This window comes from Gymnogyps californianus, chromosome 2 (genome assembly GCF_018139145.2).
Source record: "Gymnogyps californianus isolate 813 chromosome 2, ASM1813914v2, whole genome shotgun sequence".
NCBI classification, from domain to species: Eukaryota; Metazoa; Chordata; class Aves; order Accipitriformes; family Cathartidae; genus Gymnogyps; species Gymnogyps californianus.
In genome coordinates, this window is record NC_059472.1 from 76,272,972 (window position 1) to 76,286,847 (window position 13,876).

The 13,876-nt window shown below is 43.7% G+C and overlaps 1 protein-coding gene across 1 annotated transcript; it reads left to right on the plus strand.

Annotated features, from left to right (window-relative positions):
* The first annotated feature begins 1,658 nt into the window (after positions 1-1,658).
* On the plus strand, positions 1,659-4,283 carry FIGNL1 (fidgetin like 1). Its single transcript, XM_050891865.1, has one exon. The coding sequence runs from the start codon at positions 1,659-1,661 to the stop codon at positions 3,732-3,734; it is 2,076 nt and encodes a 691-aa protein (XP_050747822.1). The 3' UTR covers positions 3,735-4,283.
* Positions 4,284-13,876: the final 9,593 nt, after the last annotated feature.

Here is a 13,876-nt window from a genome sequence, read left to right on the forward strand (position 1 = left end):
TTCACCTGTCGCTCAGCTGCAGATGGACTATGGTGGGAATTTGCACCTCATTTGGTAGGCACAAGTTAGACTTCTCACAGTGCAAAAGTTGACAATAATTTTTCAGAGGAAGTGTTATTTTTGTGTTGTTTTTTTTTTAATTGACTTCCCATGTAAAGGCACTGAATTTGCAGGTAAAAGATATTTTGACTTTTCTAAACAGCTCTACAAAGTTGGGCTGAAGTCCAAAAAATTCCAAACCAAAATAATTTATCTCCTTATTGTTTATTATGTGTAACGTCTCCTGCCATAATCATACTGTGCTCTCTGTTATCTAACGCTGATGCAAGACTTTTTGAAAGTAAATAGAGGGGACCTCCCCCACACCCCAGGATTCCTTCAGCTCTGTCTCCCCAGTCTTGTACATACGTTACACCTGTACCTTAATCTGCACTCATACATAGTCTGTAGCTGATTCAGAAGAAGATTGCAAGTTGACTCATACTCCTTTGGAAGGAGCGCAGAATATATGGACCTCCACTTTAACAGGTTTTGTTTTAAGTATTCTCTGGCTGGAACATCCTGGTAGATACTGAAGTTAAAAAAAGAGAAATTAGAATTTGATGTGTTTCGGTCATATCGTATGTTAGACATATGCCCCTTATGGACAGATGAGAAGACCGGAATTACTGTGTGTTAAGAGCTTTCTGCAAACCCTGTTGAGGCAGTGGTAGGTTTCTTGTAATTTTGCTTGTGCCTGTGTCTCTTCTGAAATAATGAATTCTTGATGCTACCAGAAATATCTCTGCATATGATACATGGCAGAGAAAGACTTCTTTGAAAATACATCGTAAACATGAGCATATCTTTTCAAGTCTAGCAAAATGCTCCTCCGTAGCCAAATGTCGTCTTTCGTGTTTCTTTAAGTAAAAAATTGCTGAAGGAATTCAAATTCTGCTTTCTAAAACTGAGAAACAAGCTTTGCTTTAAACACACAAGAGCTTTGTTTCTCTAAAATTTAAAATGGGGACATTTTAGTACGTTCTAAGTGGAATAAATAGTTTTGAACATTTGCTATGAATCTGTATTTTCTTAATCTGAAAGTTTACTACATTCAGGCTTATTCATTCCACTTTTACCTCCCCTTAGAGACTTTGCATATAGTTTTATTTATTAGCTTCATTGTTTCATTTTTATTACCATCACTGTAATAAATTTCATCATTCTGACAGTGATTTATATAATCTGTCCTCTGCACTGTGCCATATTCTGTCAAATAAGAGTGAAAGCACTGGTGATTTAATTTAACAAGGCCAATTTTTGTTTGGCCATCTGTTACCATTCTTTGCAGCCTACTTACCTCCCCAGGAGACCTCTGGTTAGAAGCAAACTCTCTTTTTTTTTTTTTTTTCTTCTTCTTCTTTTCTTTCTTTGAACAAGGAAGAAAAGAGAACTTCAGTCTAAATGGCTTTACACCGCAAAGCTGGTTGCTTTTTGAAAATGGTAAAGTGTCCAGACTGGCTAAATAGCTTACAAGATCTACTGCACTATTTTTCTCGATTAAAATAATGTATGTTTTCCTGCATATGTATTTAGGAAAGAGGGAAAGCAGCCAAAGCAGATAGCTGTGAAATGCATTTTATAACAGCAGGTATTTTATGTATGTTTCAGTGTCAGTGATGGAGACCCCCACCCACAGCACCGTGCACCTGAGTGACTGGCAGAAAAGCTACTTTGCTATTACCTCTGGCACCTGCACACCTGGACAGAAGGCAGATGAATACCGTGCCAAAATCCTGCATATTCAGTATGCATGGGCAAACTCCGAGATCTCTCAGGTCTGTGCTGCCAACCTGTTTAAAAAATACGCAGAGAAATACTCTGCAATTATTGACTCTGACAACATAGAGACTGGCTTGAATAACTATGCTGAAAACATTTTGAGTTTGGCAAAGTGTCAGCAAAATGACAGTGACAAGTGGCAATCTGCCTTGACAACGGATAATGTATTTGAATTAAAGTGTGTGCAAGAGAGGATGCAGGCTGGCAAAAACTTCCAAAGCTCTCGGATGGCACCAACAGATGCCTGTGTACTAGCTGATAAAGGGGTCAGTGCCTCTGCCGCTCCAGGTCTTCCTAAACTCGGTATCTTCAGCAGTGCCGGAGAGACTGAGCTCCATGCTGGCTCAGCAAAATGTGCGAGTCAGGGACCAGATCTCCTTGAGCATCCCTCATCTTCGAAGTCTGTTCAGAGCAGTGTGCCTCCTGTGACCAAAACTTCGGATACATTTCCTGCCTCTTCAGCCTCCTTAAGCGAACGGGTTCATACAAGTTTCCAGGCAATGCCACTATTTGGAAGTAAAGAAGCGACAAGTAGTAGTTCTCCGAAAATGTCCGGTAACTGTCGTGATGGACAAAATTTGTCTCTTTCCAATCAGTCAGCTGTACCTGCATGGTCCGCAAGTTCTGGAAAAAGAAAAGCATTTTATGGTCTGGCTGATGAAGGCAGCACGGCAATTCCTAGCCTTGCTCCATGCCAGGCTTCCATCAGTACAGAAACCAGTAGTTTTTCAGGGTATAGAAACAGAAATGAAGAGAGCAGTGTTCCTGGTTTTAGAACTGCAAAAGAACAGCTGTGGGTGGATCAGCAAAAGAAATCTCAAAACCTACCCCAGCGTGCACCCGTCTCGTCATACGGAGGTGTAAAAAAATCACTGGGTGCAGGCAGATCTCGGGGTCCGTTTGGCAAGTTTGTTCCTCCAGTTCCAAAACAAGATGGAACTGAAAACGGAGGAGCACAGTGTAAACCTCATGCAAGAGGACCAGCAGATCCATCGCTGCCTGTAGATGAACGACTGAAAAACATAGAACCAAAAATGGTCGAACTGATTATGCACGAGATCATGGACCATGGGCCTCCTGTCAACTGGGATGACATTGCCGGAGTTGAATTTGCTAAAGCTACTATAAAAGAAATAGTAGTCTGGCCTATGCTGAGGCCAGACATCTTCACTGGGTTACGTGGTCCTCCTAAAGGAATTCTTCTCTTTGGCCCCCCCGGGACTGGCAAGACTCTTATAGGCAAGTGCATCGCATGCCAGTCTGGAGCGACTTTTTTTAGCATCAGTGCCTCTTCTCTGACTTCCAAATGGGTGGGCGAGGGGGAAAAGATGGTCCGCGCGCTCTTCGCTGTGGCACGATGTCAACAGCCCGCAGTGATTTTCATTGATGAAATTGATTCTCTGTTGTCTCAGCGTGGAGATGGGGAGCACGAGTCGTCGAGAAGAATAAAAACTGAATTTCTGGTCCAGTTAGATGGGGCAACAACCTCCTCCGAAGATCGTATTCTAGTGGTTGGAGCAACAAACCGACCCCAAGAAATCGATGAAGCTGCCCGAAGGAGACTAGTGAAGAGACTGTACATTCCTCTTCCAGAAGCCTCGGCTAGGAAGCAGATTGTTACCCGTCTGATGTCAAAGGAGCACTGCTCTCTAAATGAAGAGGAAATCGAACTCATAGTTAAGAAATCGAATGGATTTTCTGGGGCAGACATGACACAGCTCTGTCGAGAAGCTTCTCTGGGCCCTATCCGCAGTCTTCAGTCCATGGACATTGCAACCATCATGCCAGACCAAGTACGGCCTATTGCTTTTCTGGACTTTGAGAGTGCCTTCAGAACCGTGCGGCCCAGCGTCTCCTCGAAGGACCTAGAGCTGTATGAAACCTGGAACCAGACATTTGGCTGCGGTAGATAATTGCATCCTAACTGTTTCACAGAAAGGTTTCTTTAGCGCTGTCATGTGTTAAACCCATGATAATTTAGAGTGTCTGCGCTTTGTTTTGTTTCTGTCTTTGAAATAAATCTTCTTACGTTATGCAGGCAGATGTCTAGGCCCTGGCCTGAGGTTTTGCCGACTGAAAAGACCATGAGAAACTGCTGGTCATGACACGAGAAATTGCTGAACGCAAGTAACGGAGTGAGAAGCTGAGAAAAATTACAGATAGCTGCTGTGAAAGACGGATGAATTTCACTGATATTTAAGGGGAAGATGGTCAAACCTCGCATATAATTGAAGGGAGTATTGGGGGGAATCTTGCAAGGCTGACTGTGCTGTGTCAGTAACGCCATGCAAGGCTGAGGGGACCCAGGTAATGTTATCAGAAATACCAGTTTTGGGTAGGGATGTAGCAAAACTGGGACTGATGGGGAAAAGTAGTTAGGGGCGCATTGTTTGGGAAGAGACAGGAATGGAGGAAGGAAAGGGTCAAGGTGGATGTGGGAAGAACGTGCATGGAAAAATAGAAGGGGGGATAAAAGGGGACGGTCTCATGTAAGCAGTGCTCTTGTCTGACTGAGCCCTGTGCCCCATCACTGCGGTCCATCCCAGCTTCCTATTAAATACTTTTTCTGATGATTTTCTGCTTGACCTTGCTTTCTGTGCTGCACCTGCGTGTGTGGATGTGTGTTGTCAGGAGGTCTGGGCACCTGCAACTGGAGAAGAGGCCATGGGTCACAGGGGCTCTGGGATCTGAGGGCCAGCCATGGGCTAGCCAATGTCTTTACAAGCAGGTGGTGCAGGGATCCCGGTGCGCGTGCAAACTTCACTAACAAAACTCGCTAGCAACCTTCAGGCTGGACTAACTGGCAAGTAGGAGGAAGCCAGCATCTGGACAGGGCGCAGATACAAGCCAGTGGCGGGGTAAGGGGGCTCAGGGTCTGGGCGTGGCTATTAGACGAACTTAAATCCCGTGGCAGTGTCTGAAGGCTCCGTGAGCATGGTGTCCTTGTGAAGCTGGAGAGTGCGGGGGCCTGCGTGTCTCGCTGGTGAGCTGCAGTCCTGTTCGGCTGGAGATGAGGGACAGGCTGGGGCCGCGCTGTTGGATTTACGTGAGCGCATTTGCGGTGTATGTGCGTGCTGGTAACGGCACTGCTTGCTCTGTGTCCTTGTCTGTGGGTGTGTGTGTGTGGTGTGTGTGTGTGTGTGTGTGTGTCCCTGCTGTTTTGGATTAGGGGCTCAGCCTCACGCCTGGCTGGACCCACAAGCAAAAACAGCGGCAGCTGCATCCATCAAACTAAGATGGGAGAAGCCTTAGTCTGAGAGTGCACCCGACTGGGCTCTAGTGGCCGGGAAGGAGAAATCCCTTGTCCCAGTGGCGACAGGGTTCCACTGCTCCTTAAAAAAATCTTCATGCAACAATGGTAAAATTCCTAGCTGGCTTGTATTTGGTGTTCTTACCTAAGGTCTGAAAGAAATGCACAGCCTTTGGTTCACATAACCTGTCCTCACCCACTGGCTGGACAGAGCTGCCCCTGAATGGAAAGTAAATTAAAAGCTTTCCTTTCGATTCTTTTGTTAGTGTGGCAGAGCTGGCTGCTGTGGTGTCCGTGCTTTATTTTCAGTTTCTCTAAAGCACTTTTTCTCCTAGTGGGGAAAATGCAGAGCTTAAAAGCTAGTCTTACTTAGATTTTTCTAAAAATGGATAAATGCTGTTTAGCTAGCATTTTTTTTAAAGTTGTTTGGGAACTACAGGGGCTATGAGACTATAGTGAACCCTGAATTCAGAATAATTTGGAATACTTGGCATTTCTTAGAGCTCATCCTGATTTAAGCATAAAAAAGTCAGTTCTATTCTTAGCTTATGTTTTTAGTAAAGTCTGGTATGTATTAAAAATTGTTTTGCACAGATGTAAAAATTCAGTTATGCGAATTTATCTTAATTTTTGAAATAGTGAAGGTAGAATAATTAGATTATTTTGTAAGAATAAACGTGTGATGTGATCCAAACTGATTGACTCTTGTGCCACTTGGATAAAGATTATGAGATTAAATCTGCTCTTACAAGTTTAGTATTGGAGAGCTATAAACATGTACTAGGTAAGATTTTTGCTCTCTCCAAACATCTCTCCAGCGCTAATGAAAACGTGTTCTTTAAAATCTTTTCTCAGGCAAGTGAATGAAAACCCCAGAGAATTTTAATTGTTTAGTAAAACCTAAGGGTTGCTCAAGGGTAACAAAACCCGTATGTATAATGTAATGGTTGCCTTATTTATGCTGGGAATTATTCTGGTATGCGATGTGAGCATTCTGTGCTCATCTGTGTATCTGAATATTCATATTTTAATAGAAATGGCTCTACTGAAAGGACCAGTGAGAACGCGCATGGTGACAGAGAACAAAACGCCCCCTAAGACGACGAGGGCTGGGGGAGGAATGCTGTGCCGCTGCGTTTGTCCTCTGCAAAGCGGAGCTTGTGAAAGAGAGAAAAGGTAGAACCACAGCACCAGACAGGAGTATTCTTCCTCCTACTTCTTACGTTACTCAGCACCCTCTTGAATTACGTGAGCGAGCTTTTGTTGTTTTTAGAAAACACGCAGAAATAGTGAAAGGGAACATTAGGTAAAGTGTATTCTTTCTTAGTAATGATGCAGGTAATACGACTATCTCTTCAGCCATCTAGCAATATTCAGGCTTTGCTGCAGGACTCACAAGTCAGCAGGACTTCCAGTATTAGCCCAATATGTATTTCATAACCCGCTGTAACAGTGCCACCAAACAAGAGATTAGATCGCCGGTAACGTAATTTCACAAAATACAGAAAATTGCACAGAAGTAGGGCATGATTGTAATTTAAGGGAAATGGTGCAGATAAATCCACTTTAATGGATCTGTTTAGTGTATGCAGAAACCTGTGTGCTTCATTATTTATTCTTTTTGGCTGGATGAACTTTGTAAGAAGAAATGCAGGACTCTCCTCTAGTTTTGTGGTTCAGTAACATTTGGTGCACAATCTCTTGGTTTCTCTTAAATAAAGGTAAATAATTGCAGTCCTGGAAAAGTGAGGTCTTATTAATAATCAAGGCAATTCAGACTCTTCATTTTCTCAGTGCATTTTGTATTTGAGTTAGCTAAATTGTCTCAGAGCAGTATGAAATCCCCAGATGAATTTTCATTTATAGGAAACTGTGCCAACACAAGTAGGTAAAAAGCTGATGAAGCAGCAATGATCTTCATCTGCTAACGGCAAGTGGATGAAAACCAGACTGGACTCTAAGAGTATTGTTAAGATTGTCCTATTGAAATAAGGCAGATTCTGTTTTTCTAATAGAAATTCCAGAACTACTCTCAAGCCAACATGTCATTGGAAAAAACTCTACCAAACAAACAAACAAAACCCCACTTTTCCTATTAAAATTATAATTTTGATGGCAGTGAGGGATTGGTCTTGGTGAGCACTGGCATTTACTAAGACTTAGAAGATGCTTTGAACTGTAGATACACAAACAATGCTTGCACTTGTCTTCAAACTCGTCAGTGTGCCTTCCTTTGACATTGAAATGAAAGGTCGGGCTTGGGAGAGTTTTGAAAGAAGGCTCGTGAGTAGTTTTCTTGCCTAGAGAGATACTCTGGCAGGTTAACCTTGGCTAACAGCCAGGTGCCCACCCTGCCCCTCACTCACTCCCCCTCCTCAGTGGGATGGGGGGAGAAAACAGGATGAGAGAGCTGGTGGGTCGAGATAAAGACAGGGAGATCGCTCACCAGTTACCATTGTGGGCGAAACGGACTCGGCTTGGGGAAAATTAATGTACTGCCAATTAAAATAGATTTGGGTAGTGAGAGGCAAAAAAACCCAAACATTGAAACACCACCTTTCCTCCCTGCTGTCCCACACTCGACTTCACTCCCAGCTCTCCTACCCTGCCGCCATGGGGCTCAGCGGGGTGGGAGGCTGCGGTCAGTATATAGCAGTTTGTCGCTGCAGCTCCTTCCCCCTCATGTTTTTCTTCTGCTCTGGTGTGGACACTCCATGGACCACAGTTTCTTCAGGAACATCCATCTGCTCCAGCATGGGCTGTCTCATGGGCTGCAGTGTGGATATCTGCTCCACCATGGGTCTGTTGGAACCAGCATGTCTGGCATGGGGCAGCTCCTGACCTCTTCCCACGGAGGCCACCCCTGCAGCCCCCCCCACTACCAAAACCTTCACACCTGCACCCAACATGGATGCCTTCAGCAGAACAATTCACATAACTGCAGTGCTTAGTGAAAATACTGATGCAAAATTCCCAAAGACCAGATTTCTTATCCTTTTTAATATTTTATGACCGTTCTTTATCTTATCTGCAGAAAAGCAGTCATGTACAGTGCTGTAGCTAGAAGCACTTGCAGTACTAATAGATCTCTAGTACTTGTTTTTGTCCCATTAGGTCACAAACTTCATATAATCTTGGCTTATACATGTGAAGCCAAAATTACATTATCACAAACTTACGGGTCTGGAAAGAACTCTAAGAAATCATCAAACTCTCACTTCATGTAGGGTGAACTAATTTTTGTGATTCCTGGTGCATGTTTTGCCTAGTTTGTTCTTTAAAACATTCAGTACTTATAAAAACCTTGGTCTCTTTCTGGACTTAAACCATTTTTACTATTGAATGTTCATACCTGTGGTGGGTTGACCCTGGCTGGACACCAGGTGCCCACCAAAGCCGCTCTACCACTTCCGCTCCTCAGCTGGACAGGGGAGAGAAAATGTAATGAAAGGTTCCTGGGTCGAGAGAAGGACAGGGAGATCACTCAGCAATTACCAACACGGGCAAAACAGACTCGACTTGGGGAAAAAATTCATTTAATTTATTACTAGTCAGAGTAGGATAATGAGAAATAAAAAAAAAAATCTTAAAAACACCTTCCCCCCACCCCTCCATTCTTCCTGGGCTCAACTTTACTCCCAAATTCTCTACTTCCTCTTCCCAGTGGCGCAGGGGGATGGGGAATGGGGGTTGCGGTCAGTCCATCACACGTTGTTTCTGCTGCTCCTTCCTCCTCAGGGGGAGGACTCCTCACACTCTTCCCCTGCTCCAGTGTGGGGTCCCTCCCATGGGAGACAGTCCTCCAAAAACTTCTTCAACGAGAGTCCTTCCCACAGGCTGCAGTCCTCCACAAACTGCTCCAGCGTGGGTCCCTTCCACGGGGTCACAAGTCCTGCCAGCAAACCTGCTCCAGCATGGGCTCCTCTCTCTCCACAGGTCCACAGGTCCTGCCAGGAGCCTGCTCCAGCGCGGGCTTCCCCTGGGGTCACAGCCTCCTTCGGGCATCCACCTGCTCCAGTGTGGGGTCCTCCATGGGCTGCAGGGGAATCTCTGCTCCACCGTGGACCTCCATGGGGCTGCAGGGGGACAGCCTGCCTCACCATGGTCTTCCCCACAGGCTGCAGGGGAATCTCTGCTCCGGCGCCTGGAGCACCTCCTCCCCCTCCTTCTTCCCTGACCTTGGTGTCTGCAGAGTTGTTTCTCTCACATATTCTCACTCCTCTCTCTGGCTGCAATTGCTGCTGCACAGTAACTTCTTTTCCCTTTCTTAAATACGCTATCCCAGAGGCACTACCACTGTCGCTGATGGGCTCGGCCTTGGCCAGCGGCGGGTCCGTCTTGGAGCTGGCTGGTGTTGGCTCTATCGGACATAGGGGAAGCTCCTAGCAGCTTCTCACAGAAACCACCCCCATAGCCTCCCCACTACCAAAACCTTGCCACGCAAACCCAATACAATACTCATACCAGTGATGATACGATCACACTCAGGACTTCCTGTATACAGTGTAAGCTCCTATGCAAACACAATCTGATAAATACTTAACGTTAACCGTTAGTAAAATGGCTTTCTTGCCTGGATTCTTCTTTAGCAAGATTGAAGACGGGCAAAATTCAATGCCTCGTCTCCGTTGCTATAATGCAAACGTGTTGTGCCTTATCCTGTCCTTATTGCTCACAGACATGGCATCCCCTTTGTAGCAGGTACTTAAAAGAGTTGAGATCTATTATCATTTGGCATTACAATACTACCTAGACTAAATAAATGTCACTCTTCTGCTCTTTTTAATAACATCCTCTTGGTTAGACTTCTGATCACTTCTGTGGGTTCACATCGCTCCTGCGTTGCGATACCCCGAACAGGACAGTGCTCATCAGTGATAAGGGATGAAACTGGAGCAGAGTAGAAGGACTGAACATGGGTGCCAGGGTGGAAGATAGGTGAAATTTTCATTGGGGCGTGATGTTTCTTTTTTCTGTTCAGTTTGTAGGTCATTTTCAGCAAAGTTGTTCTGAAGTTGCTGTGTTTTCCCATCTTTCCCAGCTTGGTTTCAACAGCAAAGTTAGGCAGTGGAGCCTCCCTCTTCCGTCACTTAAGTCACCAATGAAAACATTGACACTGCTGCAGGAAAGACCCGTGTGAAATCTTCTTTGATATGGCCTTGCTGTTTGTCTATAACTGCACTTTGAATATGGATTTACAATTAACTGTGTACTGGTGTTACAATAATTTAGTAATTTCTATCTTCAAAAAATATCATGCAAGAGTTGTAAAAGACTCACAGAGGTAAGATACGTCCTGTATTCATATTTCCATGTTGCCAAGGCACATTACCTGTTCTAGAGGAATATTAGGTTGCTTTCTCGTGGCGGAGAAAGATGCAGCAGCAAGCAAAAGGCAATATTGTTCTCTTTCAGAAGCTGAGGGTCGAGGACAGTGAATGACAGCTGCAGGGGTGCTGAAAAGACCCTGAATCTGCTTTTTGGCTGGCAGAGAGATGATGCAGTGCTTCCTCACTGTAGGTTACCAGGGAAAAAGGGAACAACTGCCATTTCTCTACCCGGGCATGACTGGAGTCGTTAGCTGGGCAGGGAGGAGGGGAGCAGAAAAGGGGAACCTTCAGCTGTGCAAGCTCAAGCAGGGGCAAGGCTGCTGCTGTCGGGGATTTGGTTGTAGCATCGCAACCATGTAGTTCACCCTGACTCGGATGTGTGCGGCTTGGTCTCTCAGATTCCCTGACAACACCCTAAGCCTAAGAGTGCCCCTCTGTTTGAGTTGAGTTTGTTCGTAGACTTCACGGGCAGGGTGGCACCTTGTCTTCTGTCGTACTTCTGAACATATCACACTTTCCTTTGGCTACCGGTGTATGCAGCATAATCAGACATCCACGCTAGAAATACAGCTGGGCTGTTCTGAGGCTTTTCACCAAAGCCACGTGAGAAAAGCTTCCAGGAGCTGCGGCTTTCCTTAAATTGTGCCGATAGAAAATTCCAGTTTCAGATTAGTTTGCCTGCTTTTGGAACTGGAATACTGCAATCTGAAATTCTCACTGGGCTTTGTAAAGTGGAAGCACCTGGGCACATGGAACTAAATGATGGGTCTGCTAATGCATTGCTTTGAAAGACCGTCTAGAGTGATTGTCTATTTACAGTCAGGAAAAAAAATAATACCGGCTTTTTTTTTTAGAAGTAGATCACAAAATTCTAGGCAGTGGCTTGTGAAAATTCCTACCCAATTCTTACAGGTTTCGAGTTCTGTACTATGAGTTAAAATGTAATGAGAGATGAAATTGCCTAGGCTTCTGCTTTTAAAGTTAGAGTAGCTTCTATGATTTTTTCACTCTATTTACTGATATTAGTAAAACTGTCTTTTGCTGACTTTTTACCTACAAGCCAGAGGAAAGGATGTCTCTGTCAGTTGGGGTGGTCCTTCCACCTAAACCTGTCACACAGAATCATTTTGATTAATAGGTGTCACCAGTTAGAAATATTACTCAGTGGTGATTAAGACCTACAAGTCTGTTTTCTCCTTTTCCAAATAAATAATTTTATTTTGTGCCAGTTACAACTAGTGAGTGCTTATCCTTGCAGATCTGATGTAACCAATGAAATTTCTTGCAAGACTTGTCATGAAATAGCTTGTGCTCATATATTTAATTCAATATTCTGAAGAAGGAGAACTTTGGCCTTCATTATTATGTCACCCATGGATTTTTTTTTCCAAATATGAAAAGAAAAGAAATAAGAAGAGGTGTGAGGTATTGACATAGGGAGCTCGAATGCTCTTGATATATTGTATTTCTTGCATACCAATTATTTGTGCTACAGAATGGATATAGATCTATTATAGCAAAGAATATAGCCATGTAAGTAGAATTATAGAGACTCCTGATTTTTCTTAAATTATGGAGAATTTTTTTCCAGAGGGGGCATGAACTCTGGAAGCTGGTTTCTGCAAGCTATTCTGGTGCCAGCTACCCCTAGAAAAAAGGGAGCAAATTCAAAAAGAATCAACAGAGAAAATTGAAAAGTGTTGTGGGGAAATTGATTACATGTAAAGATGCAAACAAACATGTATACTTTGAAGTTACATGTACACCTTGAAGCAATGATGATATTTTTTTGAATATCTGTTGATGGCTTAATGTTATATAAAAGCATACATTTAGCAGTGATGGCATAAAAGTAGAAAAAAGAAAAACTCCACTTTCAAGAAGGTCACAGAAACTCTGGGCTGGCATAGGTACAACTGGAGAGAAGGAAGAGGCAGAAAATACGCTTGTAGTGACAAGGGAGGAGGTAACAGGTAATTTGTTCCCAGGTTCTGTGATTAGTCTGTTATTTTCTGAATATCCCTTGTGATTTTTTCAATGATTTTAATGATAAATTTAAAAGGTTCCACCCTGTTTCATGTGGTGCCTTACTGTCATATGACAGGAAGTCTTATAGTTGACTGAAAAAAATTAAATGTGATAATTGAAACATTGTGATATCAGAAGTCGTTCCAAAACCAGAAGTTTTGCGTCAAAGAAATGCAAGAGAACTCAAGATCAAATTTTCAGAAACTTTTGCTGTCATCTGCTAAAAATACGTACTAATGCTCTGTCTGTAAATGTCTCAGAAGCGAAAAACCTGAGCATGCTGGGGACTGCTCCGTTGTAGTTTCATTCATGAAAACTGTTTCTCATGTGCTTTTACAAATAGTTATGATAGTACAACTCCCCAGACAGTTACGATGATAGTACAACCCCCTCCTCTAGCGACCCCAGAGTAGGGGTAATTTATACCAGGGAAGGTTACCTTTTATCTGTATAACATAATCCCCATACGATATTATACCTCTTAAGAGTCTTGTTGCCCTTACAGCAGTGGAAAAGGAGTACCGCCTTATTTATATCGCTATAGAGGGATATAGCCCTTGTCGGTAGGTGAGTCCTAATGTCCCGGACACATCTGCCTGCAGCTGCAGGCGGCAGTGGTACTGCTGCTTCTCCTCATCCACAGGCTGGGGATGTCTTGCCCACAGCGCTGTCCGCAGGGAGAAGTTGTGCGACGGGATACGTGAGCCAGGCGAGATCAAATGCTTTTGCTCGACGTGCGTTTAGGACAGACTTAGCAAGAGTAAAAGATGCCTTGCTCAGTCTATCCTATATAAGGTCTAGAAATTTCTGGAGAAAAAATTATCCACAACAAATCCACTCCATTTCTCGTAACAGCAGTCTTTTCAAGGGAAAGTAACACCTCTGTTGTGTTGACTTGATCTTTTCTATAGCCTGCCACCAGATGGAGATCTTTTCCCAAAGAAGTCCACCCAATTTCTTAAGGAAAGCCCAAGCGCAGTCGAAGTTACGTTTCCTTGTTTTGTCACTTAAAATCATCCAGTATTAATGACTTGTTACTGGCATTTTATTAAGGATTATTGTTGATTCGTTGGGGGGACTTCGATTTTTAAGAAGATTATTTTGGAGGGAGTTGTGACAACCAGCCTGACATCTCTAGAACTCCCTATTTAACAAAGATAGGATTTTTAAAGATTAATTTTACCTTGTGTCTCAGGCTGCAATATTACACTGGTGTTGGGAAAAGAGGTGAAAATCCCAATACAGTGCATTTGTGTTGAAACTGATCCTCGGCCTTAGGAATTTTAATAGCAGAGTCAATGAGCAGATATGAGCAGTCTCCCAGGCTGAAGATCCTGAAAATGTGTTGAAATGTAGATACATCACAGGTAGGCAACAGGAGCTGAGTCCAATTAATTCAACAGTCTCAATTCATTTGAGTTTTGGTTGCTAGCAAATGGCATTTGTT

Excerpts from the sequence above, each read along its gene's own strand:
- FIGNL1 (XM_050891865.1), top strand. The coding sequence starts at position 1,659 with ATGGAGACCCCCACCCACAGCACCGTGCACCTGAGTGACTGGCAGAAA.